Source organism: Schistocerca cancellata, chromosome 8 (genome assembly GCF_023864275.1).
Source record: "Schistocerca cancellata isolate TAMUIC-IGC-003103 chromosome 8, iqSchCanc2.1, whole genome shotgun sequence".
NCBI lineage: Eukaryota > Metazoa > Arthropoda > Insecta > Orthoptera > Acrididae > Schistocerca > Schistocerca cancellata.
In genome coordinates this window covers 494,860,992-494,888,783 of record NC_064633.1, presented here as the reverse complement: position 1 = coordinate 494,888,783, position 27,792 = coordinate 494,860,992, and the positions used below count along the sequence as shown (strand labels likewise).

The 27,792-nt window shown below is 41.7% G+C and overlaps 1 protein-coding gene across 5 annotated transcripts in view; it reads right to left on the bottom strand.

Moving 5' to 3' along the window:
- LOC126094537 (NADH-cytochrome b5 reductase 2) overlaps positions 1-27,792 on the bottom strand; it is a 52,732-nt gene that overhangs the window by 5,633 nt on the left and 19,307 nt on the right. For all 5 annotated transcript variants that reach the window (XM_049908964.1, XM_049908962.1, XM_049908966.1 and 2 more), the window contains 4 exons: positions 14,118-14,325; positions 13,876-13,994; positions 11,699-11,903; positions 888-1,082 (listed from right to left, as the gene is read on the bottom strand). In XM_049908964.1, the coding sequence (XP_049764921.1) occupies positions 888-1,082; positions 11,699-11,903; positions 13,876-13,994; positions 14,118-14,325 (727 nt within the window). The remainder of the gene's footprint in view (positions 1-887; positions 1,083-11,698; positions 11,904-13,875; positions 13,995-14,117; positions 14,326-27,792) is intronic.

Genomic DNA, 27,792 nt, shown 5'->3' with positions numbered 1-27,792 from the left:
GATCCACAAATGTGGGGAGGTGGTGGTTGTTGGGATGTTTAAGGGGGACTAAACAGCGAAGGTCATCAGTCCCCCATTCCAAAATCAGGCGAGCCGAAAATCCACAAATGTGGGGAAACATTTACAAGAAATGAACAATAAATTTAAGTTAAATTCAAAACATCAACTACAACTGAAAGCCTACATGAAATATTCATTATAAATGTTCTTTATGGAAAGGGCAAATATTATGGTGCCAAAAATTCACAGAAGGACTATATGGTGTTGAAGATGGGGATTACACATGGGGGTGGCATCAGTTTCGTTCAGCAGAATATGATCAAGGTAACACAAATTTGAATTCATCTACACCTGAGAGTCAGGTTAAGAGCAGATGAGGGAGCAATTCTATGATCCACTGTACATAAAATACTTGCAAAAAAGTGCAGATATAGTAATGTTCGTGACAAACTGATTAAGGCTTTTGCCAAGACAGAGAAAGATAGAGTGCAGATATCTTCCTTACAAGCTTCTGGAGTCTTTGAGAAGCACACTATTAAATAGCAATTAGTGTGTTCTCTAAAAGAATTTTAAACTGGATCTTCTCAAACAGTGGTGAACGAATAACTGTTTTCAAAAGATTAGAGACAAGTTAATATAACTGATTTACACACAAGCAGTTACACAGTTACTGAACCTTCAGCCTAAATTTTGATACTTTTGGCATTAAAATAATCCAATTCTGCCACCTCCAAACATTTATACCTTAGATTTCTCTGCCAAAGGAATAACCACAATCACCTAATGACAATTACATATAGCACTCTTGTGCCAAATTAACAATCTCACACACTGCTTGAAAATATTCACTTCAGTGAGATACATAGGCAGGCAGATGATAAACTCACCTTCGGAAGGCCTATCTATAGTGTACCATAACTTGAACTGCTCTGGATGTGCCTTTGACACCTCTTCTAATTCCTCACGAAGAAGAATATCTTCCTCTGATTGATTTGCAAACAACAAGGCAAGCTGAGTTGTGTCTTCAGTAGTGCGAGTTATGTGCCGGATTAACTGCAGCATTGGTGTAATCCCAGTGCCACCTGCGAAGAAAGGACTAGTTTGTAACAGACACATACAAATTATGTATGCTGTATCTACTCCTGTGTCAACTGTTTTAAAATATTACACTTAAATATATCTTCTACAAAAGGAAATGAAAATTAATTTCATTTTGAAGCTAAAAATAGCACAGAACTATTGTGGTTGTTATTTGGATTGCGGCACAATACAATGAAAATTTCTGCACCGAGTCACAAAGCAGGGCAAATACTGAAGTGTAATTGTCAGTGAATTCACTCAGAAGCAAAATTCTAAAGACTATCAGAGATAACTGCTGAGAAAATTACATTCTCCTCTTTCTGAGATCCATCACTGTAAATAAGTGTACAGTTTATTTTTATTTTTTTATTTATTTATTTGCGAAAACAAATGGATACATACAGAGATGGGATCGCCCTGGATCTGGAATGTGTCAATATTATGATTACATGTATATTCAATTTCAACTTACTACCAGCAGTTAGCAAACGTCATAATAATAATAAAGTCACAATATAATATACAGCAACTGAATGAAAATAACCTTATCTAAATAAAATAGTTGTATTATTATTTTACAATCATGAAATTATTCAGATTTACTTATTCTATGGTAAGCTCTCATTCACAAATTCCTCAATGGGATCACATGACTGATGCAAATTTTTTCCAGCATACTTAGCACATCTCTGCACCACGGATAGATCTTTTTGATTGGTAGTGTGTATCCCATTCTTGTAGTGTCATGCATGTTGAGTACTGAGTTGTTTGAATAGAGATTGGGATTCTTCATGACAAAGCACATGACAGAAAAATGTATGTAGATGCCATAATCAGAATTCCCTGCTAGCTAAACAGTTTGAGACTAGTGGATCTTGAATTTTCTCTAGCAATGATTCTAATCCCTCTTTCTCAGCAACAGAAGAGGTTCTCCAGAATATAATTCCATGTGAAATGCTGGAGTAAACATAAAAATATGCTACCTTTGTGACTGAACTTCAAGGCAAGAGAGCACCCTTAATACATAAACAGCTGAGCTCAATCTCTTCACAGTCTGAAGTACATGATGTTCCCAGTTTAGTTTGTAGTCTAACTGATGGTCATTAAAACTAACATTGGTGGAAAGGGAGTTAACAGTACTCATCTAAATAAGAGGACAAGGCTTCCTTAAAATACTGCATACAAGAGTTATCGTACTTCACCAAATTTAAAAAACAATGTGGACTTCATCGCCAATTAATGAAGAGTTTTGCTACTACCTTGTCATAAAACATGTATGTCTACCACACCAACCCAGAAAATCATTCCCATCTTCATATCACAATCTTTTCGCTTTATTGTTGACTTTTGGTTTATGGTCACAAGGCCATAGTACAGAGCATAATTCTCTGTCTAAGGCCATGTCCTATGTGAGCGACAGCTTCAGGCAACAAAACACAACCACAGGTGTAATCACGGAAGTGTCCTACGTGAGCGACACCTGTGTCGCTGCCTGTCTTCCACTGTAAATGGCGACGTTTGAATTCAAATTATCGCTGCAGCACGAGCGACAGCCAAGTGTCTTCTCGGCAAAGCAGTGGAGCGGACGCGACGGCAGCTATGAATTACTTAACATCCGATTTTAAGAAAACTATTCGGTGAAAAAATTTGATTCTTCCACAACCTATAGCTTGATATCTTTAAATGATAAAGGTCTGAATTTATGTTCTTATTCATCATAGTTTTTGAGCTGCATGAAATTGAGTACATGGCTGCACAAAATTTAAGAATTTGCAGAGGTAGAATCACATTGTGTGGACTTCCTGTATAGTTCATTTAAGGCCATACATTACTGCGTATGAAATGTAACCAATATATCTAAATTGTATTTAAAGTTGAAACCGGAGTGGTATCTCTTTTCATTCTTTAAGTACTGGTTGCTATATCCGCAGACGGGTCGCTCGCGGTGTGTCCCAACATTTCCTGTGCTTCGGGAATCAAGTAGTCATAAAAATCAAAAATCATCACCTCACATAAAAAGTTCAAGATATCGTAACAACAAATTTTGGAAATGACAGCCAGCACGCAGAAAGAACTATTTATCATGTGATTAACACTCGATACATTTTTGTAAGCTCATGAGCAGAGCAAATACAAGACTCCCTATAACTTACACCATGAGGTTTTGTCCTAATTTTCATAGCCAAACAAAGGGAGAGAAACAGGTAAACAGGGTATCAAAGTCACCAGATGGGGTCTAGTTTGTCATGAAAATATTAAACTGCTTGAAAGTAATCAGGGTAATTAATGAAAACTTTATTAATAAGCTGAGGAAAAATTGAAATATTTCATGAAAAGCTGCTGTAAATTAAGTTTCAAAAATTTCATCTGTTCGAGACCTAGCTATTTTGCACATGAAAGGATACATTTGTGCAGTATTTAAATGTCAAAAAGGCTTCCTTCGAATCAAGTACGTTAAAAAGGCAAACGAGGAATCAGTAAAATCATGTTTTCTGAATAAAACTTTAAATTAAAAAATGGAAGAAATCACTCAAATATTTTATGAAATGATTTGTGTAAAAGAAATAAGTAGATAAGAGAAACGTTCTATGTGCCTTTTAATGATGCTCTAAATCATGAACAGAAAATGAGGTGCACCAAACATTTCCCTAATATTTTTTATTTCATACTTTTAGACAAATCATTGCACTAAACGTTTGACTTTCTTTTCAAACCTTTTGTAAGCTTTACTTTTACAGACTATTTAGAGTAATTGAAATGCTTTGCCCTAACATTGACCGACGATGAATTACGTTCACATCATCAAATATCTGTAAAATTACTACTGGTTCACCAAAGGTTATTAATCTCAATCAATACACAAAATGTAAAGCGGAAGTAGGTGCCGAAAAATAACTGGTGAAATTACACACAATTTTGAATAACACTCTTTTAACTTGGTGCAAGGCTTTACGATATTTTAAAAAAAGACCAACAATCATTTAACAAATAAGTCACAATTTACAATAGGAAAGGACTTTTAAATTATTATAAAAAAATTTCACGCCAGTAAAAGGTAAGAAATTTAACGTATACAACACGATGCCATATATTATTTCAAGCTCAGCTAAATTACAGGTGAATTTCACTCCATTCATTAAATGGCGCAGAATCTAACAATCCTGTTTACAAAAGTTCTCAAAATAGAAAAACCAAAACGCTTGAGTCATGCACCACACAGGGGCAGGGGGAGGGGGGTGGGGGTGTAGACACTCATAGTTAATAAAATTAACATTTTGAAAATATATTTAAAAAAAAAAACAAATTTTACTAATTTCTGCCAGTTAACTTTCGGCAAACACACACACACACTCACCAGGTAGGACTTGCGAACTTTTACAACATTCTCCTTTCAAGGCAACAATTTCTACCCATAATGAAATGGCAAACTTTTGCATGGCAAAAAAACCACACTAATAACCAACTACCTGTATAAAACACACATGCATGTTGAGTAAAAGCCTTAAAAAGTACTGAATTAGAAAAACACAAGTTTCTGCTGACTAGAAACAATATAAAAATTCCACAACCTCGCTCGATTGTAGCCAAATATACATAAACACAAATTTACATAAGTTACAGCTTCCAGATGAGCAGGAATTCGTTATGCAATTGACTAGTTCTTACCACGAGGCAAAAGGAATTTTTCTTCTTTCTTAGAGTACCTTTTACACATGAGTCTAGTAATACTAGTTATGGCAGGCAAGAGAATGGATCAGGTCTTGAGGAGTGCGTTGAATTTTAAACAGTACAGTCATTGGCAGAGGCTAACAGTCGAATAAACCCGTAGGTAAGCTGGGAGGGGAAAGAAGCAATCTGAACCACAGATTTACTCCGACTCCTCCCCCCCTTTTGTCCTCAAAAGGGGACAAACAGACCATCCTTTCTAATATTACCACCTTCCCGCACATGGGCAGACTAGAATGAATGGCGGGAAACCCCAAAAAAATACGGCTGGTATAATTAACAAGAATATGTAAATTGAATTCAATTAAACTTCATAAAATCTGTTAACAATCAATACTCAACTTCTGGTGCGTTATGACTCCCAGGACTGAACCAACGCAGCACCTCCAAATACTCTGCCAAGCTGGCAGCTGTTTCAACAGATGCAGGAAGGCACGCCGATTTTCAGAACCTCCTCGCCAGTCGACAGCATAAGGCCGAACTGCAGATAAGGCCCCTATTCCTTTAGAGACGAGCAGTTAATGCCCCATACCATGGAGTCGCTGCTCGCGTCGCTTACGCTGATGCCACGACCTGCGTGCTGTCCCTCTAGCACCGGCAGAGAAGTTGCTTCTTGATACCCCGACTGCCAACTCGCTACGAGAGCTCATACAGCCACTTCTTAAACCCACACAAACAGCCCACTTTTCCCCTTTCCTGCTAGAGGGAGACACCGAAGCCTTCAATTGAGACAAAGGAGCCACCGCCAGAAAGCAGAGGGCGACTGCTTCACGCTACACGCTGTGGCGCGCTTTTCAAAGCTAACTTTACTATTCGTTGTAATTTATTAGGAATTAAATGTGTGCGATATACTGGGATAGGTGTGAAGATCAACTTCTTTCCAAGACCTTAAAACCATACTTAGTGATGCAGTGTAAACAGTATACATAACACTTAGTACACAGAGTTTTAACAGAGTCAGTAAAACGGTCCGGAATCTAGCCCTGGACCTTTACCAAACACGTAATCATGAACTGAATACACTACCCCTATACCACAGCTAGCTTTACTCCACAGATGTCAATTTGTGTACTTTGACTCTTAAAAGTTCTTGGTCATGTAAAAAACATTTGTAATTTAATCGAATGCTCCTCTGCTCATTCACGTGTAATTTAAGAATCTGTCTGGTGATCTTCGTAGTTTATGACATTTATGAAATTCTCCATGGAGATTCCTCCCTTTGTAAATTTCATGCATAGCATTCCTTTTCGCTTTATTTTCTTAAGTAAACCTAATTCTGTAGCCTTAATCTCCAGCTACAGTATTCTACAGGTTAGGGACGCCATTTTATAGAAACAGCTGCTTGGCTCTAAGCAGCCATCTAGCGTAACATGGTCACTCGCACGCAGGACACCCAAGCTTTTCGCCCAATGCTGCTGCTTGTCACTGGAGTGTCGCGTATCCAGAAGTCACTCGCCTCTGTCGCTCACATACGACTCGGCCTAACATTTTCATCTTCCAGTGCTGGTGATATCATCAGAAGCTTTAGTGACACAGAAAGCAGTTGCAGTCTCAAGCAAGATCAACAAGCCAAACTGTTCACTGTCCTTGCAATGGTCAGTTGCTGATATCAGACAGCTGTCTAAAGCCACATTTACACTAAGTTAACAACATTGTCCGTAGTACTGACTACTGATGTTGGCAACACAGTGTTCCATGGCTGTGTCAATAAGTCAAAGGGCTGTTACCATTAAATATCATTACACAACACCAATGTTTGGATTCTATCTCAATTCTTATGTGTGTGTGTGTGTGTGTGTGTGTGTGTGTGTGTGTGTTGTCTTTCTTTGTGTTGGATTAAGGTGTGGATGAGGTGCAAAGTTCATGAACTTGCCTCACTATATGAGGCATAGGAGTACCTCTGGAATGTTAGAAGCCAAAATTACAAAAAATATATAATTTAAACAAGACTCATTGAAAAAAAATGCTGTGGTGCTTTACACCAGCAGCACTGATGTTGACAAGAAGATCACATCTATCATTTCTCAGTACAGACATAAGGACAGCAAACTTGACAAAAGTAAGAGATCTGAGAGTGGTGCAGATTTTGCTTACGAGTCAAAGCAGTTTCCTTTTCGATGTCTGCTGTTCCCGCATGACATTAGGAACCAAACGAAACAAGTGACACAACTGAAGAGGTAAACAAGGTTTTTTGCTCATGTTTATTTTTATTCAGTACTGCACAATAATTTTTAGCTACAATTATTTTGTAATGGTATAGCTCCATGTGGGCTTAAACAGTAATTTGCAAATTCATCACAGATTTCTTTACATGTGACTGAAGTTTTCCATGATGTACATTTGAGGGTGCAAAAATAGATTCTGCAGTCCCTGGGATCACTTCACCTATCTACAGGCATTAAGATTCTAAACTTCCTTGTGGGTTTTAAAAGCTCGTTGACTTAGCATTTTTCCTTAAAAAATTGTAGTGACATACTGTTTTCATTATGACTCTTTGTACCTTCTCTGATTGCAACGAAACTTTTTTTTTTTTTTTTTTTTTTGAACGAACACTGATGTCACTATTCCATATGCATTTTCCACTACCACCCTTACCTTTCACAGTCGGTATTTAAAAACTCTTTATTTTGAGCCTTCATTGTGCCTTCCTAGATATGGTTTCACGATGTTTTCTTGTAGTGGAAAAACATCACCTGCCATGAATATATGAATATGCATGGTAGTGGGCTTTGTCCCTCCAGAGCTGGCAACTTCAGTTTTATTTATTTATTTATTTTTATTAGTTCCCTTATAGCATCATTCTTAAAAATACCCCCATCTGAAATTCTTCCTTGGCAGTCAACATCGGCAAATAAAAATGATTTAACTGGTGTCAACAACAGCAATCAAAACAATGTTAATGATCCTTTGTAACTGTAACATTAGCTCCCACTAACAACTGGGTACTGTAAGACAACATGCTTCCCACAATGGGTGAAGTGGAGCACCTGGCTGAAAATGCTTCTTTTGCATGTCACTCACCTTCAGTCATTTGCATCTGAACCAAATAAAATTGACTTCATGTTTGCAAGAGATACCATAAACTGTTCAAAATGCACAAGAGGAAGCTACAAACAAAGATGATGGGGGAAGTATCCCACCTCCACAAAAACGGGTGAAGAGGGGGTTGAAGTGACCCCCCCCCCCCCCCCCTAAACAAGATGACAGAAATTTTGCAGCAATGACAAGAAAAATAACAAGAACAACAACAACCCCTATCAAGTTAGTTTGGACAACTTGTGCACAGCAAACTGCAGGAGTTTACATCCTACAAAGGGGCAACTGCCACAAAAACATTCATAATACACTATATGAGGTGGAGGTGAGTGTTCCTAGGAGGCACAGGAGTAGATGTAGAAGTGGCAGGGGGATTGTCAACTTCAGTTTCAGATTCTCCCATTACATTTAGTGGAAGTCTTTCAGACACCAAGCTGAAACAATTATCTTCACTTAAAATGATAAAGTAGATTAGTTTGAATCTGAAAATAATATTGTAAATCATCAAATACATGTTTCAGAGTTACGTGTACATAATCCTGAAATCCTTTAACCAAAGCTTCACAAACCGCAGGAACTATTTGAGAAGGCTCAGGGTTTCCTCCTCCTCCTCCTCCTCCTCCCCCCCCCCCCCCCCACCCAAAAAAAAAAGAAAGCTGAATGAGAAAAAGTTTCGTTTTCATATACTGGTGAAAAAGGCTGTTATCAAACTCTGATAGGCTATTGAGGACAAGAAAGAGGGGTGTCCTTTGCTAGTGTTTTCATTATTCATTTTCATTGATGGAAATAGATGTTCTTGATTGGTGTTTGCTTTATTGCTTGCCACTGGTGGGAATAGGTGAATGGGAAACAGGTGCCAGTTATAACGCAATGTTGCTTACTTGTTGCCTAGTGCTGGCCGAGGCCTGTCAGTACTCTGTGTACCTGCAGCTGCTGTGGTCTCCCACGAGCCTGTGTGCGTTGGTTCATGTGAGCTGCAGTTCTGTAGTGCTGTCGCTGCTGACAGCACAGACACAAGAAGTCAATACCCGTCCCCTCTCTTCATGGTGGTGGGTCGCTTGGCTATTTCTATCACTTCTCTAATCTTCCTCCTGAAGGTAAGAGGTTGTTTTGCAATACGTGGGCTTCTTGAAGTTTTGTATTTTTGCTGCACTTGACCTAGATTCTGCCACCACTGACTTTTTAGTTTTTTATTTTTAGTTTGATATGTCTTTGCTGTCTAGATATCTGTGAGTGATGGCCACCCTGTCTCACCTACATACACTAGTCAACACAAGCAGCCAATTTTGTAAACTCCAACAGCACATAGCTTGTCAACAGCATCTTTCACTGAGCCAAGAACATCTTTTATTCTGTCGCTATTTCAAAAAGTTTGCTTGATACCTGATTGGCATACAGTTTTGCCCACACATTCAGTGACCCCTATGGTAACGTTTTGTGCTTCCTCCTGCACTTCCCTATTGCCTTCATCCATTGCCATCTTAGTTTTATCTATTATCTTCATCACATAACCACTGGCTCCAAATATAGACCTGAGATTTTGTAGTTCAGTCTTCAGAAGTTCTGCATCACTGATCCTGTGCACTCTTTTGGTTAAAGCGTGCAGGGGGGGGTTTCTTCTGCAGTGGGCGAGGGTGGGAGATGGCATACGATGGTGGGGACTTTGTGTATACTCTATGGCCAAGTATATCATTAGGCTTTCAGTAAACTTCCCCACTGAGGAAAGGCAGCACTCCATTCTTTTCTACCTCCATAGTAAATTGAATCCTACTGTGCTTCTGATTGAGGTGTTGGTGGAAATTCTGTAGCTCTTCTTCTCCATGTTACAGATAACTAAGGCGTCATCAACATCTCTTAGCCAAAATTCTGGGTGTAACAATACAGACCGGAGTGCTGTTTCTTCAGATACTTTCATGAAGATGTCTGCTGTGACAAGTGAGAGAGAAACCCAAAGCTACACCATCTATCTGTTCAAGAATTTCCCTTTCCCCTGAAATAAGTGGTCATTAAACAGTGGCACACTAGCTGCAGACATCGGGTGCCATGTGCTCCTTTAACATGGTCATTGTCTTAAGACACTGGTCATTCGTGAATAAATACTTCACATCGAAGCTGACCAGGTTTATAGCCAAGATACACTTATCTTTTAAAAGTACAATAAAATGGGTGGAGTCTTAACATACAAATCTATGTGGCTCACCACATATCAAAGCTCTGGAGGCAGTTCTTTTGCTATACTGTTTGTTGGTGAATTAATTCCATTCACAATGGACCATAAAGTAAAAGCCTTTAGGATCTCACCACACCATACATCCTTGGCGCCTGCGGAATTTAAGGAATAAGTATTCTGGATGTCTCCAAGTTCATTCCAGTTTGCTTTAGCAGTGGTTGCATCGATTTGATTATACTGGCCATCACATCTCCCTTGAGTTTCTTATCAATGGATTCACTCAGGAGATCCTCCATTCTTTTGATACAATCTGCGGTGTCCAAGGTTTTGCACATGCTGGATGACACTTCTTCAAAGGTCTCCTGTTTACATAAAAGTAAATATAGTATGGTCAGAAGTATCAGGATACCCCCAAAAACATATTTCTCATATTAGGTGCATTATGCTGCCACTTACTGGCAGGTATTCCATATCAGCGACCTCAGTACTGATTAGACATCATGAAATGGAGCACTCCGAGGAACTCGTGGACTTAGAATGTAGTCAGGTGATTGGGTGTCACTTGTGTCAAACATCTGTACTTGCATCCCTTTTTGTTTTGCATGGCTATCACAGCACAGGCCTACATTGATGTTTTAAGCACCTTCTTGCTTCCCACTATTGAAGAGCAATTCGAGGATGGCGATTGCATGTTTCAGCACGATCAAGCATCTGTTCATAATGCACGGTCTGTGGCGGAGTGGTTACACGACAATAACACCCCAGTAGTGGAATGGCCGGCACAGAGTCCCAACCTGCATCTTACAGAACACCTTTGGGATGTTTTGGAACGCAGACTTCGTGCCAGGCCTCACCTACCGACATTGATACATCTCCTCAGTGCAGCACTCTGTAAAGATTGTGCTGCCATTCCCCAAGAAACCTTCCAGCACCTGATTGAATATGCCTGTGAGAGTGGAAGCTGTCATCAAGCCTAAGGGTGGGCCAACACCATATTGAATTCCAACATTACCGATAGATGGTGGCACAAACTGAAGTCATTGTCAGCCAGCTGTCCGGATACTTTTGATCACATAGTGTACATCCCAATACTCTTGTGTCAGGTTAATCAATCTTGATTTTCCATGAGTATTATTAGGGGAACTATGCTGTTACATCCTTTCTGTACTGATCACCACCACTGCTGTTGTTATACACAAACTGCGGGTACAAAAGTCCACCCAGGCAGTCCCAATTGCCTGGGGAAGCCTGCTGTCAGAGATACAACACATGGTAAAGAGGTTGTCTGCAAATTTTATTTATTTTTAGTAAAAATGTGTCAAGCAAGCCCCAACTCACACACCCTCCCTCCTTTTTTCCTTGATGGGTCCAAGTACATATATGTTACACTGTACCCAAGTAGTAATTTACTACTTACGATTATATTACTATGAAAATGATTATATTATAAACACTACACTAGTTTAGCTTGCTAAATCATACACATGGTTGTGTACAAAATTACTGTACATAATTAAAATTCTGACGAAAACAGTTTAATAAGAAACCTTGCATACTTACATAGAATGCAAATCTTGGCCCTATAATGTGCGACTATAATAACAACAATAATAGTGAGCAATATATTTCAGTATAATTGGTGTCTCAGTTTATTGAAAATGAGTAATTTACATCTGTTACCCATACCTGCAATCATTGCAACCTTTTTGACTACCACAGTTGATGCTGGATCCTTCCTAAGCACTTTTATGGAAAAGCGGCCATTGCCAAGATACACTAAGCGACCAGACGGTCCACGCACATCAATTGTATCACCTATCTTCATGTCCTCAAGATATTGGCTCATCTTGCCACCTTCAGGAAATTTTGGATGAACATTCCTGAAGTAAACCTGAAACAATGTCAATTAACAATTTAAAAACTTATGAATGTGGTAATGGGAAGTCTTCGCTGAAACACAGGGGAGGGGGGGGGGGGGGGGGGGGGACACACGCTGTATATCTGAGGAACGGAGACGACAGGAACATCAGCAAGACGCACGCGCACGCGCACCCGCACACACGCGCACCCCGCACGCACGCACGCACGCACACACACGCACGCACACACACACGCACGCACGCGCGTGCGCGCGGCTGAACTGTCCTGACCAATTACATCGTGCCGACACTACAGCTAGATTGGGGTGACAGGAAAAAGGAAACAGGGAATAGGAACAGTTGCTGACAATTTGAAGGTCATTGTGAAAGGATGAGAGGCAACCAAAAAGAAATTTTTATGGTCAGGCCACAGGGGAGGGGGAGGGGGCGGGGGAGGTGTCCTTGGTAGGCTTCTGCTCTCAATCCTGTCACTGACCAACACTGACCCCTTTCCCAACTCAAAAGTGTTCCTTTCCTCGGAGGTCAAGGTACATTTTAATACTGGAAGATTTTAGAAGTACTGCCGTAACTCGATAGCTGAATCTAACAGAGGACAATTGAACTAGGGATGGGAAATACCAACTTGTAAAACCTAAATCAGTACTCTTAGTTCTGAATACAGTAACAGGTATTTCTCAGTGTTTATTTGGTCTCAGTTACAACAGGTATTTTTATTTTTTTACTGATAACCAGGTACAAAAGCAAGGTATCAATTTGCCTTAGCAAGAGTGCCAAAACACTTCGTGTTTAAATAAAACTTTTTAAAACCAGTTTGGTAGCAAGTTCTGTGGGTTTTGAATATGAGTATCTCTGAAGGATACTGTTTCTGGTGATAAAAGCAATTTAATATAAACACAATACATAATGAATATTTACGAACAGACTGGACAGTAAAATCTTTGCCAATTGATTAAGTCGTTATCGAAATTTTAACTACTACCATGAAATTGTTCCTAGTAAGTGTTATATTTTGCCCACTATTTAAATTGTTCATTTGACTATTTCAAATAAGCATTTCTGGTTTTGTCTGTAAAAATCAATTGTTTTAAAAGTCCCATTAGTAAGTGAAGATACATATTATACTTAAAAAAAGGCTTTTCATTCTAATTAAAGAAAAAGAATGCTACAACTTTTACACAAAAGCTTATTATTTGTCTGTAATTTCTATGAAATAACAGAAGAGAGAGAGAGTTATGGCAACATTAATATATTAAAAAGTTAACTGATTCATGCTTGACAATAAAAATATGGAATAGCTGATCTGCTGAGAGCGTCTACATAATATGCCGTTATCTGCTTGTAACCCTTGGAAATGGGCAACTTAACACAAGAAATAGTGACCTCCAACCTCAGTTTTCACCCTTTAGCACCAACTATTTGTAATGCCAAAATGGTGATGTGATCCTTGATTACAATATGGTTTTGAGCAGAGATTTAAAAAATTAGAATCAGTATGAGATAACTGGTGATTTTTTTTTTTGTTTTATTCAACACCACAGGACTTTTCGAGCAAAGCACCAAATTGTGGATGGATTAAGTTTTATCTAGGTTATCTATTTTACTTGATATTTAGATTCTGTGTGTCTTACATGTGATGCAAAAGACTGAGGGAGTTTAAGAATTTTAAAATCTTTGTTCAATGGCTATGTTTACTGCTGGAAATACTAGCAATAAAAAAACAAAAATTGTTTATTTAATAAACCAGTTATTCTTATCTGTTTTAACAGTAAGGTTAAAATGGAGATAAGAGACCATTATAACCGAAGACCATTTGTTTCTGAGATAACCGCCATCCTTAAACTGAGCGCAGATGTGTGCTGTCATAAGACCAGCTACATCAGTAAACCTAATTTCATGGTTGAACAACAAGTTTCAATGGTTCCAAAGTCCACACACCATGTGTTACAACTGTATACTTAAAAATTACAACTTATGGGTGCTTACCTTAATGACAAGATCCATATAACCCTTATCTTCATCACTTGAAACTGGTGTGTATGACCGAATAACAATCTGATCATCAATTTTTGCAGAAAGATGTATGTGTTGGCCAATAGGGAGACCTACAGAAGAGTAACACTCTTTAGTGGAGTGATCTGTTCATAATGGCACATTAAATGGACTTTCAAGGATGATTAATTGTAAAAGTATTGTCTTAATACCAGTACATATACTTTATACCCTACCCAGAATATGTTCTTCTGATGGAAGACCAAACCGGAACTTCCTAGTATCATGGCTAATAACTTTCTTCTCGATCAGAGGTAAAGCATATTTTACAGTGGGATCTTTTAAAGTAATCAAAGGCTCTTTTGACTTCTTCCGACTAAAATATACTTTTGCCAATATTGCAGTCACAATAACAACACCAACACCCACCACCACTGGAACAGCCTGAAAACAAATTTAGTGGAGTGTTGTAAATTACATGAAAGTCCTACTTCCAGTTACATGTTTTGACATAGTTTATATATCCACATGCAAATATTTGTTACAAACACCATTTGAAACTGCTACACAAAATCATCTTTTTGGAAAAATTTCTAGATCTCTCTTTAAATTCAGCATGCATGAACAATTTATGCGGTACAACTGCAGACACCATGACATGTTATACTAATTCATATCTATAGCATTAACAAGTGATGTGTACTATAGTTTTGCGTATTTCCATACAAGCAGGAACAGCTGCCTACATTACAAGGTACTGTGAGAATTTTTGAGGACTAAAGCAACTAGTTTTGAAGTTCATGTGCTGCTGCTATCCCTCCCCCAAAAATCAATTATTCCACATATATATATATATATATATATATGGGGAAAAAAGGACAGGTTTACACTCGCACACACACACATATCCATCCTGCTTGTGTCTGTGTATGTGTGGATGGATATGTGTGTGTGTGCGAGTGTAAACCTGTCCTTTTTTCCCCCTAAGGTAAGTCTTTCCGCTCCCGGGATTGGAATGACTCCTTACCCTCTCCCTTAAAACCCAATCCTTTTGTCTTTCCTTCTCCTTCCCTCTTTCCTGACGAGGCAACCGTTGGTTGCGAAAGCTAGAGTTTTGTGTGTATGTTTGTGTTTATTTGTGTGTCTATCGACCTGCCAGCGCTTTTGTTGGGTAAGTCTCATCATCTTTCTTTTTAAATATATATATATATATATATATATATATATATATATATATATATATATATAATAGAAGGAAACATTCCACGAAGGAAAAATATACCTAAAAACAAAGATGATCTGGCTTACCAAATGAAAGTGCTGGCAGGTCGACAGACACACATACGAACACAAACATACACACAAAATTCAAGCTTTCGCAACAAACTGTTGCCTCATCAGGAAAGAGGGAAGGAGAGGGAAAGACGAAAGGATGTGGGTTTTAAGGGAGAGGGTAAGGAGTCATTCCAGTCCCGGGAGCGGAAAGACTTACCTTAGGGGGAAAAAAGGACGGGTACACACTCGCGCGCACACACACACACACACACACACACACACATATCCATCCACACTTATACAGACACAAGCAGACATATATATATATATATATATATATATATATATATATATATATATATATATATATATATATATATATATATATATTAGAGGGAAACATTCCACGTGGGAAAAATATATTTAAAAAGAAAGATGATGAGACTTACCAAACAAAAGCGCTGGCAGGTCGATAGACACACAAACAAACACAAACATACACACAAAAATCTAGCTTTCGCAACCAACGGTTGCCTCGTCAGGAAAGAGGGAAGGAGAAGGGAAGACAAAAGGATATGGGTTTTAAGGGAGAGGGTAAGGAGTCATTCCAATCCCGGGAGCGGAAAGACTTACCTTAGGGGGAAAAAAGGACAGGTATACACTCGCACACACACACATATCCATCCGCATATACACAGCCACAAGCAGACATTTGCCTTTACAAATGTCTGCTTGTGGCTGTGTACATGCGGATGGATATGTGTGTGTGTGCGCGAGTGTATACCTGTCCTTTTTTCCCCCTAAGGTAAGTCTTTCCGCTCCCGGGATTGGAATGACTCCTTACCCTCTCCCTTACAACCCATATCCTTTTGTCTTCCCTTCTCCTTCCCTCTTTCCTGACGAGGCAACCGTTGGTTGCGAAAGCTAGATTTTTGTGTGTGTGTCTATATATATATATATATATATATATATATTTAAAAAGAAAGATGATGAGACTTACCCAACAAAAGCGCTGGCAGGTCGATAGACACACAAATAAACACAAACATACACACAAAACTCTAGCTTTCGCAACCAACGGTTGCCTCGTCAGGAAAGAGGGAAGGAGAAGGAAAGACAAAAGGATATGGGTTTTAAGGGAGAGGGTATGGAGTCATTCCAATCCCGGGAGCGGAAAGACTTACCTTAGGGGGAAAAAAGGACAGGTATACACTCGCACACACACACATATCCATCCATACATACAAGACACAAGCAGACATTTGTAAAGGCAAAGAGTTTGAGCAAAGAGTTTGGCTCAAACTCTTTGCCTTTACAAATGTCTGCTTGTGTCTTGTATGTATGGATGGATATGTGTGTGTGTGCGCGAGTGTATACCTGTCCTTTTTTCCCCCTAAGGTAAGTCTTTCCGCTCCCGGGATTGGAATGACTCCTTACCCTCTCCCTTAAAACCCATATCCTTTTGTCTTTCCTTCTCCTTCCCTCTTTCCTGACGAGGCAACCGTTGGTTGCGAAAGCTAGAGTTTTGTGTGTATGTTTGTGTTTATTTGTGTGTCTATCGACCTGCCAGCGCTTTTGTTGGGTAAGTCTCATCATCTTTCTTTTTAAATATATTTTTCCCACGTGGAATGTTTCCCTCTATTATATTCATATATATATATATATATATATATATATATATATATATATCACACAGACAGACAGCAATTGTTTGCAGAGGAAATTTTGTCTGTCGTATTTACAAGTGCAACACTCATCACAGGATACTTTATGTAGGTGATAACATCTAATTATTATTTATATGAGAGAGGATTGGAAAATCATGCACAATAATTTTTTCTCCCCTAGTGTCACTGCTGGAATGCTGTAATTTCACAATGATACAGAATGAAGTTTGCACTACAGCACGTATTTTGTTTTCATGTGCAGCCCTAACTATAAAAGTCTGAACTACAGAACAGAAATGGTGAACATGTTATTGTTGTCAACCTGTCATGTGCAGCGAAGTGCAGTTCGATATTTGTGGGCAAAAGGGCATAAACAGAGTGAAATTCATGGGAGCATGCGTGGTGTGCATTCTTCCAACAGAGCAGTGTGAACCTTAGTGATTCCTCACACTCCAGGCAGCAAGTAACAGCTGCAACCCCACAGAATGTCAGAGCCACTGGGGCAGCAATTTTCAATGACTAGCATGTGCAACTGTGAACCTTATCACAGCAGTTCAACATTTTCTACAGTTTAGTGGACGATACTGTTCATGACATATTGAAATTTTGTAACGTTAGTGCTCGCTGGGTGCCTAAGAACCTGACAACCACAAGGGCCAATGAATGATGACAAGCTTGGATCATTTAACGTGTTACTCCAAAGAAGGGTGTGGCTTTATGAAAGGAATTGTCACTCGTGATGAGTCATGGGCATACCACTGTAAGCCCATTACTAAGTAGGCCTCTGTAGAGTGGAAACACACACTGGTTGCCCAGTAGGAAAAAAATTCAAGGACTATCTGCTAGGAAAGTGCTTGCGACAGTATTCTGGAATATACACAGTGTGGTACTGGTTGACTTTGCTGAACACAGAACCACTTGGACTGCTGCAACCTCTAAGTTGTGTAGTGCCCTTCGTGACAAACACCACAACATTAATACTGATGGTGTCAAACTGTTGTTGTTGTGGTCTTCAGTCCCGAGACTGGTTTGATGCAGCTCTCCATGCTACTCTATCCTGTGCAAGCTTCTTCAGCTCCCAGTACCTACTGCAACCTACATCCTTCTGAATCTGCTTAGTGTATTCATCTCTTGGTCTCCCCCTACAATTTTTACCCTCCATGCTGCCCTCCAATACTAAATTGGTGATCCCTTGATGCCTCAGAACATGTCCTACCAACCGATCCCTTCTTCTGGTCAAGTTGTGCCACAAACTTCTCTTCTCCCCAATCCTATTCAATACTTCCTCATTAGTTACGTGATCTACCCATCTAATCTTCAGCATTCTTCTGTAGCACCACATTTCAAAAGCTTCTATTCTCTTCTTGTCCAAACTATTTACCGTCCATGTTTCACTTCCATACATGGCTACACTCCATACAAATACTTTCAGAAATGACTTCCTGACACTTAAATCTATACTCGATGTTAACAAATTTCTCTTCTTCAGAAACGCTTTCCTTGCCATTGCCAGTCTACATTTTATATCCTCTCTACTTCGACCATCATCAGTTATTTTGCTCCCCAAATAGCAAAACTCTTACTACATCATGACAATTCTCACCCCCCCCCCCCCCCCCATATTGCTGCTATTGTTCATGAGGAAAATTGCCAACTCTGGGTGGGTGGTGCTCCAGCATCCACCATAGCATCCGGACCGTGCGTCACTGGACTTTCATCTGTTTGGTCCCATAATGAAATTCCTCAAACACTATGTGACAGGTGCAGAAGTGGAATCACCAGTCTGCAGATGGCTACACACCAACCAAACAGACTTCTATGAGCAGGGCATATTGTAACTGGTACCACACTGTGAGAAATGTGTAGAGAATGTTTGTGACTACGTAAGAAAGTAGGTAAAAGATGTAAGTTAATTTGTGTTTTTTGTACATATTTAACTTTTTGGTAATAAAATTACTGTCCATTACTTTCCATTTTTCCTTCACATTAGTGTCATCCACCAGCAAACAGGTATAATGAGTAAAATTTCATATTCCAAGGAGTATTTAAACTGTACTGTTAAAGTTCCAACAGGTGCTATATTTGCGGACAATATTTACTTGTAAAATGTGTGTCTAAATGTTCTGGTTCTATCACATTGTTATGCTGATATTGCATAATAGACCTATACTTATCACAGCTGACAATATTTATGACAAAGAAAACCTGTCCATCACTTTCACTGTCAGCAGAAATTGGTGTGAGAATTTATTAGGGACAGTAGATGAAAGGTGTGATATGTAAGATAATGATAACACAGGAACAGATTTAAACCACCAAGGGATAGACCTCAATGCACAATTTATAAGTTCAATGTAGCATCATAGTGTCACGAAGTACTTGCGACAATATATAGTCGAGGGGGGGGATTGACAGTCCAATGATTGCACCACCTGCCATATGTAATTAATGTACATAACAAAACATTAGTTTTATCTTAAGACTGGGATCAATCACTGGCACAAAAAGTATGAGAAACATTTTTCATATTAGGATTACAGGTTGTATTATCAAAATGAAATTGTTACAATGTTGGGAAGCTCGTTACAAACTCAAATACCTCATACTCCTGTAGCTAAAAAGTTATCTGGGTGATCCTGCAAACAAGGATGCAGTTTTGTGGATGGATTTTGAATATGGTGCATGACAGAGGAACTGCCCTAACCTAACTTTCTACTCAGACTATTCATGATTCAAGCTAAGTATGTATGTTACTTCACAAAATAACCATTACTGGAGTTCTGGAAAGACTAATACATGACGAACTCTTGCATGATCAAAAAATAGGAGTGTGGTGCACTATTAGTTGTGAGAGGATAATAGACCATTTCTTTCCAGAAAACAGTTAACAGTGAGGGGTGCATGGGAAACATTTTGCCGCCTTTTTATGACCAATTGATTGAGAGAAAATATGCTTTCATGAACTTTCAGCAGGATGTTGTGACAGCACATACAAGCAAACATATCATTACAGAAATTCATTAGATGTTTCAATATTAGAATAATCACTAACAACATACAACCCCCTCATTCTCCTGATTTAATCCCATACAATTTTTGTCTTGGGGTGGGGGAATAAAAGAGAAAGTGTACAAAGCAAATCCACATGCTTTAGATGAACTTCAAAACTATCATGTCAAGAAATAGCTGCCAAGAAACTGCAGAATGTAATGAGCAGTTTTTTAAGCAGGTGTCAGAAATGCTTGAACAAAGAAGGGAGGCAGTTCCAGCATCTCCTTGCTTGATATACATGAACAATTTAGTTTTCTTTTGAAGTTTATTTAATGTACATCAGAAATAACTTACACAACAAACCATACTACTGTATACGTATGGCGGACCTCATGTTACCTGCATTGTGGACATAGCTCTGGCGAGGGAGTAGCCAATGAAGATCAAGGAACCACAAGAGGGTAGGACATATCGCCCACATGTCAATTTGTGCAACTACCAGAGGTCAACATCAAGGGAGTAAATACGTCAAGTACTACTAATGATTGAGACACAGTAGTGGCAAAAGTTGATATCAGAACTTCGAGGATCGGGCAGTATGGTCATTCCCACAATGACACAGACACGATACATTTTTGTGAACCGGCTAGCCACAGTCTCCACAAATACGGTTGCGAGTACATCGGAAAAACATATCCACAAAGTGCTCAACTTGTGATTCATAGGTGGTGAGAAATAAGTTTCATATCACAGTATCTGACTTATGATCTTGCTCTTCCCTGGAAGCAAATCCCTCTCAAAAGTGAGGATGAACACACCGGTGTCAAACTTTTGACTGGCAAACTTCAATGTTTATGACGCAGAAAGTGGGTCTCCCACCTCTTCAAGCGTTCATATAGTTCTTCATCCATTTGTAGTGTTAGGTTCCAATGAAAAATTAATCTCTGTACCAAGCTTAGGTTGTCATACAGTGCTATGGTAACAGGAACTCCACCAAGTTGTTGATATGAGAATAATTCCCATGACTGGGGTTTCTGTCTTAACTAAGATGGAACCATGTCATAATTTGTTATGGGAAGAGAGTTTACCAAATATATTTTCAATATTCTCCAAAAAGAACAGTGGCTTAGTAGAGAGAAAGACCTATCTGTTTGCGTACATGCCAGGAACTGACTTATTGACTAATAAAGAGAGTATGGGACCAAACGGCGAGGTCATCAGTCCCACGATTCCAAAGGAGTTACATAAGAAAGAGAGTCTGCTAAAAGTGAATGTATTCACTCAGAGGAGTCAAATTATAGAAAAATGAACATTAAACATGCATAGTATAAGCATAAAAGGTGAGACCAAATCTAAAAACTGGAAAGGGGGGGCAGATCATGGAGTCACAGACTGAAGACTGCAAAATGAGTCCCAATCACAACCAACCCACCCCTGCTGCAACACAATAGGAGAACCTCGTATCTGGAAATAAAAACCACTTTCATGGAGGAAACCGAGGACCAGGTCTACCATCCGTGGAGCGTCCACTAAAATTAAATTTGAGGAAGCAGGAAGACTAGACTTAGCACAAATGGTCGAAAGAATGGGACATGCCACCAATATGTGAGATATTGTCAGTCTGGCACCACAACCACATTGTGGGGGTGGGTCGTTACATAGGAGGAAACAATGGGTGAGCCAATGCGTAAGCCACATAAAACAGTGGACTACTCCTGAGAGGGACAGAAAGAAGTGCCCCCAACTGCAGTAGACTCCTTGATTGTGTGGAGTTTATTACAATGAGTAGTAGCACTCCAGATGGCATTCCACTGTTGGGCAAAGAGAGATTTGACATAGATCCGCATATCCGCAGCTAGAATCTTGAAAGGAAAAGGGGGTAAGTATCCGCTTCTCTTGCCAAATGGTCAGCCAATCATTCCCCGGGACTCCCACATGACTCGGGACCCAGAGAAAGACTACTGAACAGGCGACATGCTCAAGGGCAGTGAGAAGGTCATGGATGGCAGAGACGAAGGAGTGACGAGAGTAGCATCGATCGATAGCTTGAAGGCTGCTCATGGAGTCTGAACAAATTAACACCCTATGGAGAGAGGCCTGAGAAACAAAAAGGAGGGCCCTTTAAATGACTAGAAGCTCTGCTGTAAATACACTACATGATCCTGGCAACAAATGGTGCTCAAAGCTGCTAGGAGATGTGAAAGCGTATCCCACATCTTAGAACCATCAGTGTAAAGAACTCTGCAAGGATGGCAGATACAAGGCATCCATAAACCATAAGAGCAACAGAGACCTTAGGACCCTGGAAGAGAGCGGTCCTAATCCATGGTCTGGGTACCATCCAGGTGTGGGGGGGGGGCTTGCTAGAGGGGGGGGAGGGGAGGTTCGGGGGTGGGGGGTTACAGTAGGAAAGACACGGGGCACAGTCCAGCGAGTGCAGATGGAGATTTCGGCAGAGGGTAGCGAGATGCATGCCAACCGACAATCCCACAGGTTATACAAGACGGTCAGTGAATTGGCAAATAGCGACTGCGTAAGAAACAAGGAGTCAGCTCCTTTGGATGTGTAGAGGGGCAATCCCTGCTTCTGTGAGGAGACTATCGACAGGACTAGTGCGAAAGGCACCAATAGCCAGGCAGGCACACCCCACAATGATGGACAGGGTCAAGAAGTTTCAGAGTGGAAGGAGCTGCTGAGCCATAAACCTGACTACCATAATCGAGCCTGGACAAAACCAGAGCATGGTAAAGATGGGGAAGAGTGGAACGGTCTGCACTCAAAGATGTGTGGGCCAGGAAGCAGAGACCATTAAGCTTCCACATGCCTGTAGTCTTTAGGTGACTAATGTGGGGCAGCCATGTCAGCTTGTTATCAAAGAATAAGGCCAAAGAAACAGGACTGTGTTATAACATCAAGGAGCTGGTTGCCTAAATAAAGTTCTGGATCAGAGTGTACTGTGGGTCGACGACAAAAATGCATAACCCATGTAATGGAGGAGGAAAACTGGAAGCCATGGGCAGTGGCCCATGCAGAGGCCCCATCAGATGGTGCCTTGGAGCTGGCGCTCAGCAGATGCCATTGAGTGGGAGCTGCACCAGATGCAAAAATCGTCAATGTACAACACCGGGGTAACCGGAGGCCCAACAGATGTCACAAGCCCATTTAAGGCGATGAGGAAGAGTGTGACACTTAGCACAGAACCCTATGGGATACCATTCTCTTTAATCTGAGGAGTGCCAACTCGAACCTGGAAGAGCCAGTAAGATAAAAACTCATGGATAACAATCTGAAGGGGACCACGGAATCCCCAGTCACAGAGGGTAACTAAAATGTGATAGCACCAAGCCATGTCATACGCCTTATGTAGGTCAAAGAACACTGTGACAAGGTGCCAGCGGTGAGTAAAAGCCTGTCAGATGGCTGATTCCAATCTGAGTAAATGGTCAGTTGGATATCACCCTGCCCAGAAGCCACACTGATACGGTGACAAAAAGCCCCGAGATTCGAGTACCCAACATAATCTGGAGTTGACGATCCTTTCAAGTAGTTTACAAAGCACATTTGTATGGCTAATGGGGCGATAGCTGTCGAGAGACGATGTGATTTTCCCAGGATTAAGGACAGGGATAACTATACTGTCTTGCCACCATGATGGAAAAGCACCTGTGATCCAGATGGGATTGAAGGCTCTGAGGAGCTGTTGCCTCTGGGGAACGTCAAAGCGTTAAAACATCTGACTGATTGGGGTCTGGCCCTGTGTCTGTGTCTCGTGAAGAGTTAAGAGCCTGCACCAATTCCCATTAAGTGAAAGGAGCATTGTAGGGCTCAACGTGGTGCAGGATGAAATGGAGGGGGGTCTGTTCAACTCTGCGTTTCTGCTGCAAAAAGACAGGAAGCAGACGACGATGCCATCACAAAGTGTGTCTCAAGGTGTTCTGCGAGGACCAATGGATCAGTGCACAGAGCTCCTTAGATATTCAGACCCTGGACACTTGACTGTTGCTGGCAACCCAGAACGTTATGGACCTTTGACCAAAACTGCGATAAAGAGGCATATGTCCCCAGGGAGGAAACATAGTGCTCCCAGCATTCCTTTTTATTCCACTTAATAATGTAATGAGCCTTAGCATGAAAACACTTAAAAGTGAGGAGGTTGGTCTGGGAGGGATGTTGCTTAAATTGCTGCAGCACCCGTCAGCGGTCCTGGACAGCGACTGCGACACCCTTGGTCCACAACGGTACCGACCGATGACAAGGGTGACCTGCGGATAGGGGAACAGCAGTGCCAGCAGTATGAAGAAGAGTGGCAGAAATGCCTTGCATGACTACATTAATGGAATTTGAGAGGGAGGTGTCAAAGCGGACAGCAGACATGTATAAAGGCCAACTGGCCCTGCGGAATGCCCAACATGGGGGCCTGTCTGCCTGGCAGCAGCAGGGGAAAGAGTGTCACTAGGAAGTGGTCACTGTCACAAAGGTCATCACGGGGTGCCCAATGTAGGGAAGCCACGAAGGCAGGGGATGAGATCGCGAGATCAATAGCAGAGAAGGTGCCATGAGCAGCACTGAAGTGAGTTGGGGAACCATTGCTGAGGGGAGACAAATTGAAGTCCGTGATAAGTTGGTCGATTAGGATACCCTGAGCCATCAATGTAACACTCCCCCCACAGTGGATTGTGAGCATTGAAATCACCAAAAGAGAAACGGGGGCGGGAGTTGCTGAAGTAAGGTATATAGTGCAACATAAGCAACTGGCCTACCTGGAGGGAGGTAGACATTGCAAATGGTGATTGTAGGAGTCATTTGCACTCTAACCACTATCACTTCCAAGATGGTTCGTAGGGGGATCCAGGCACTAAGGACATCGCAGAGAACCAAAGTGCAGAGCCCACCAGATGCTATTCCAGGGCCAGCCTGGTAGTGACAGAACACCCGATAACCACGTAAAGTGGGAGATTGGTAGTCACGGAAATGCATTTCTTGGAGAACAAGACAGAACGCAAAATAAGGGGAGACAAGATGTTGCATTTCCGGTATGTGACAATAGTAGCCATTGCAGTTCCACTAGATGATCGTGTGGCGCGAGTCCCAGGTAGGCGTGAAAGAGTCAAGGACAAGGTCAGGTCACGTGGTCAGCAGTTGTCACCGCCAAGGATGGGCTGACATCCATAAATGAGGTGTCACGACTCAGGTTGCGAGAGGGGAGTTGGCACCTCCGGGGGCACCGGAGATGCCTTCTCTTGGGATTTATGTTTCTTCTTCTTCTTCTTCTTCTTCTTCTCTTTCTGAGGTGGAGGAGGACACGACACAGGGGGTTCAGGTGTCTGCAAGATAGGGAACCGAAAGAGAGCGGGTGACCTTGGGGCCCACAGATGGAGCGCCTCGTGGCCGAGTGGTGGTAACAGTCTTCTGGCCTGAGAAATGCCAGGAAGAGATTTCCCGGGAGGCAGCCCAATCACCGGCAGATGCCGAAGAAGGGGGCACTTCTTTGGCTGGGGCTGGGGGATGACTTCCTAAGGGGAGGTCGTGGGAACAGCAAGGGAGGTGCTGGGGTAAGGACGAGGGGGGGGGGGGGGGGAGGAGGAGGAGGAGGAGGAGGAGGAGGAGGAGGAGGAAATGAAGTAACAGAGGCTTAAGTCGAAGATAGTGACACCGGATGGAGTCACTCATACTTTTGGTGAGCCTCAGTGTAAGACAGGCGATCCAGGGCCACATATTCTTGTATCTTCTTTTCTCTCTTGTAAGACGGACAATCCAGTGAGCGAGGGAAGTGGCAGTCAACACAATTGACACACACAGATGGCAGAACACAAGAGGTTCCGTCATGGACGGGTTGGCCACAGTCACAACACGAAGGGTCCACTGTACAGCGGGAAGACACATGCCCAAAACGCAAGCACCGAAACCTCCGTATAGATGGAGGGTGTATGGCTTCACATCACATATGTAGCACATAACCTTGACCTTCTCTGGGAGGGTACCCCCTCAAAAGCCAGGACGAAGGCGCCAATATTGGTGCAGTTGTCTTTGTGACCCTTCTGCACACGTTGAACAAAATTAACGCCACGCCGCTCCAGGTTAGCCCAGAGTTCCTCATCAGTTTGCTGGGTGAGGTCCCTATGACAAATGACTCCCTGGACCATATTCAGAGATTAGTGAGGAGTGAGAGACACTGGGACGTTGCCAAGATGATCACAGGCACAAAGAGCTGCCGACTGGGTGGTATAAGCTGCTTTGATCAACAGGGTGCCCGACCTTATCTTACTAATATACTCCACTTCACCAAACTTGTCCTTTATATTTCCCACGAGAAACAATGGCTTTGAGGCAGTGAATGTGTCCCCATCCGTCCTAGTACAGACAAGGTAACGGGGAAAAGGTTTCAGCCTAAGATGGCGAGCCTGGCCTTTCTCCCATGGGGTAGCCAGGGAAGGGAAGGCTGCCGGGTCATACGAGCAGCATTTAAGGATCCTTCACCATTCGAAGAGACTGCCATGTGAGAACGGCCAGATTTTTGCAGCTTGATACGCTTCATATACCAAGCATCTGCCCTGATACCACCCACCAACCAGGGGCTCTCCCCACGGGCGCCACCTAGCCACAGTAAGGGCCATCTGGCACGGCGGCTGTGGCTGGAGGTTCCGATGCTCTAAGAAGACGAGCAACCACTCCTTGGCATACACGGGGAGGGAACAGCTCAGGTATCAGTAGTGTGAGCCCTGTGTTGTCAGGGGACTTAGCCATATGGCTACATAACAGCCCCCACCACACGGACTGGCTACACATTCTGGTGACCTAGCAGGGTGGAAGGGAGCTACAGTGGGGAAGGGAGAGGAGAGAGGAATTCACAGCGTAGATGCTACGAAGGGAGTTCTTCCCCGTATGGCTCATACAAAAAACAGGCAATTTTGAAGTGGAGGTCAAACCTCAAGTGGGGACCGAAACGCCAAAAGGGTGAAAGGGTGAAAGAATCAGCAAAAGGAACAAAATTGAAACCAATACAGGAAACATGGGGAATAGCCAGGTCGACATAAAGCAGAACACCGAGTGAGGGGAAGGAGGTGGCAACGGGGAAGGAGCAGGGATAGGGAGGGAAAGGGGCAGGGAGAAGGAAAAGCAGCTAGGGAATGAAGAATGAGCTGCAATAGCTTGGGGCCCTGTGTGCACCACACACAAACTCACAGAAGAACCATCAGCCCCCTGGCGGGTGCCAGGAACTGAAAGGAGCAAGTGTCTATGAGAGTGCAAGTCACTTGGTTTTGTTCTCCTCCGTACGACATGGCCAAGGACGTAAAGTATCTAGGGTCATAATGATCTGCAGTGAACTGTGGTTTGTCTGAGGAGTCTGCTGGAGCCAAACTACAACTTTGGTTGTGTCACGATGCCAAATATATGTCATGATGCCTACTACTCCAAACAAGGGCTCTCCCCATTGGTGCCACCCACTCATATCAAATACCATATGGCACAATCACCAGTGCCAGGAATCCTGTTGCCCCCCAGATGGGAGGGACCTACTCATTAGCATAAGCAGATAGACTACCAGCTACCACACTGGGTATTGACAACCTTCCCAGCACATTTTGTAAAATAATTTTGAAAGGATGGAGGTCAAATCCATATGTGGGGACCAAACATTTGTTAACCAAAACATGCGGTGTAAAATAAAGCGAAAGTGTGAGAAAAGCTATAAACTAAGTCCTACAAGTAAGCTACGCTGTCAGCTGGGAATCTGTCCCAGAGAAGAAGTCTAGGAAAAATATAGTCAAGAGTATCATTGCGGCACAGGCTGGAGATGTGGGGACAGAGGACAGGAATCATGCTCACCATGCACATACTCGCAAAAGAGTTGTGAACTCCCTGCAGTGTAACTGCATTCATGTGTGACCTATGTTCTGCCATGCCACCTCCTTGCCAAAATTACATGACTTATGCCAGTGTATGGTATGAGGAAGGAGACAGATTTATAAAATAAGAG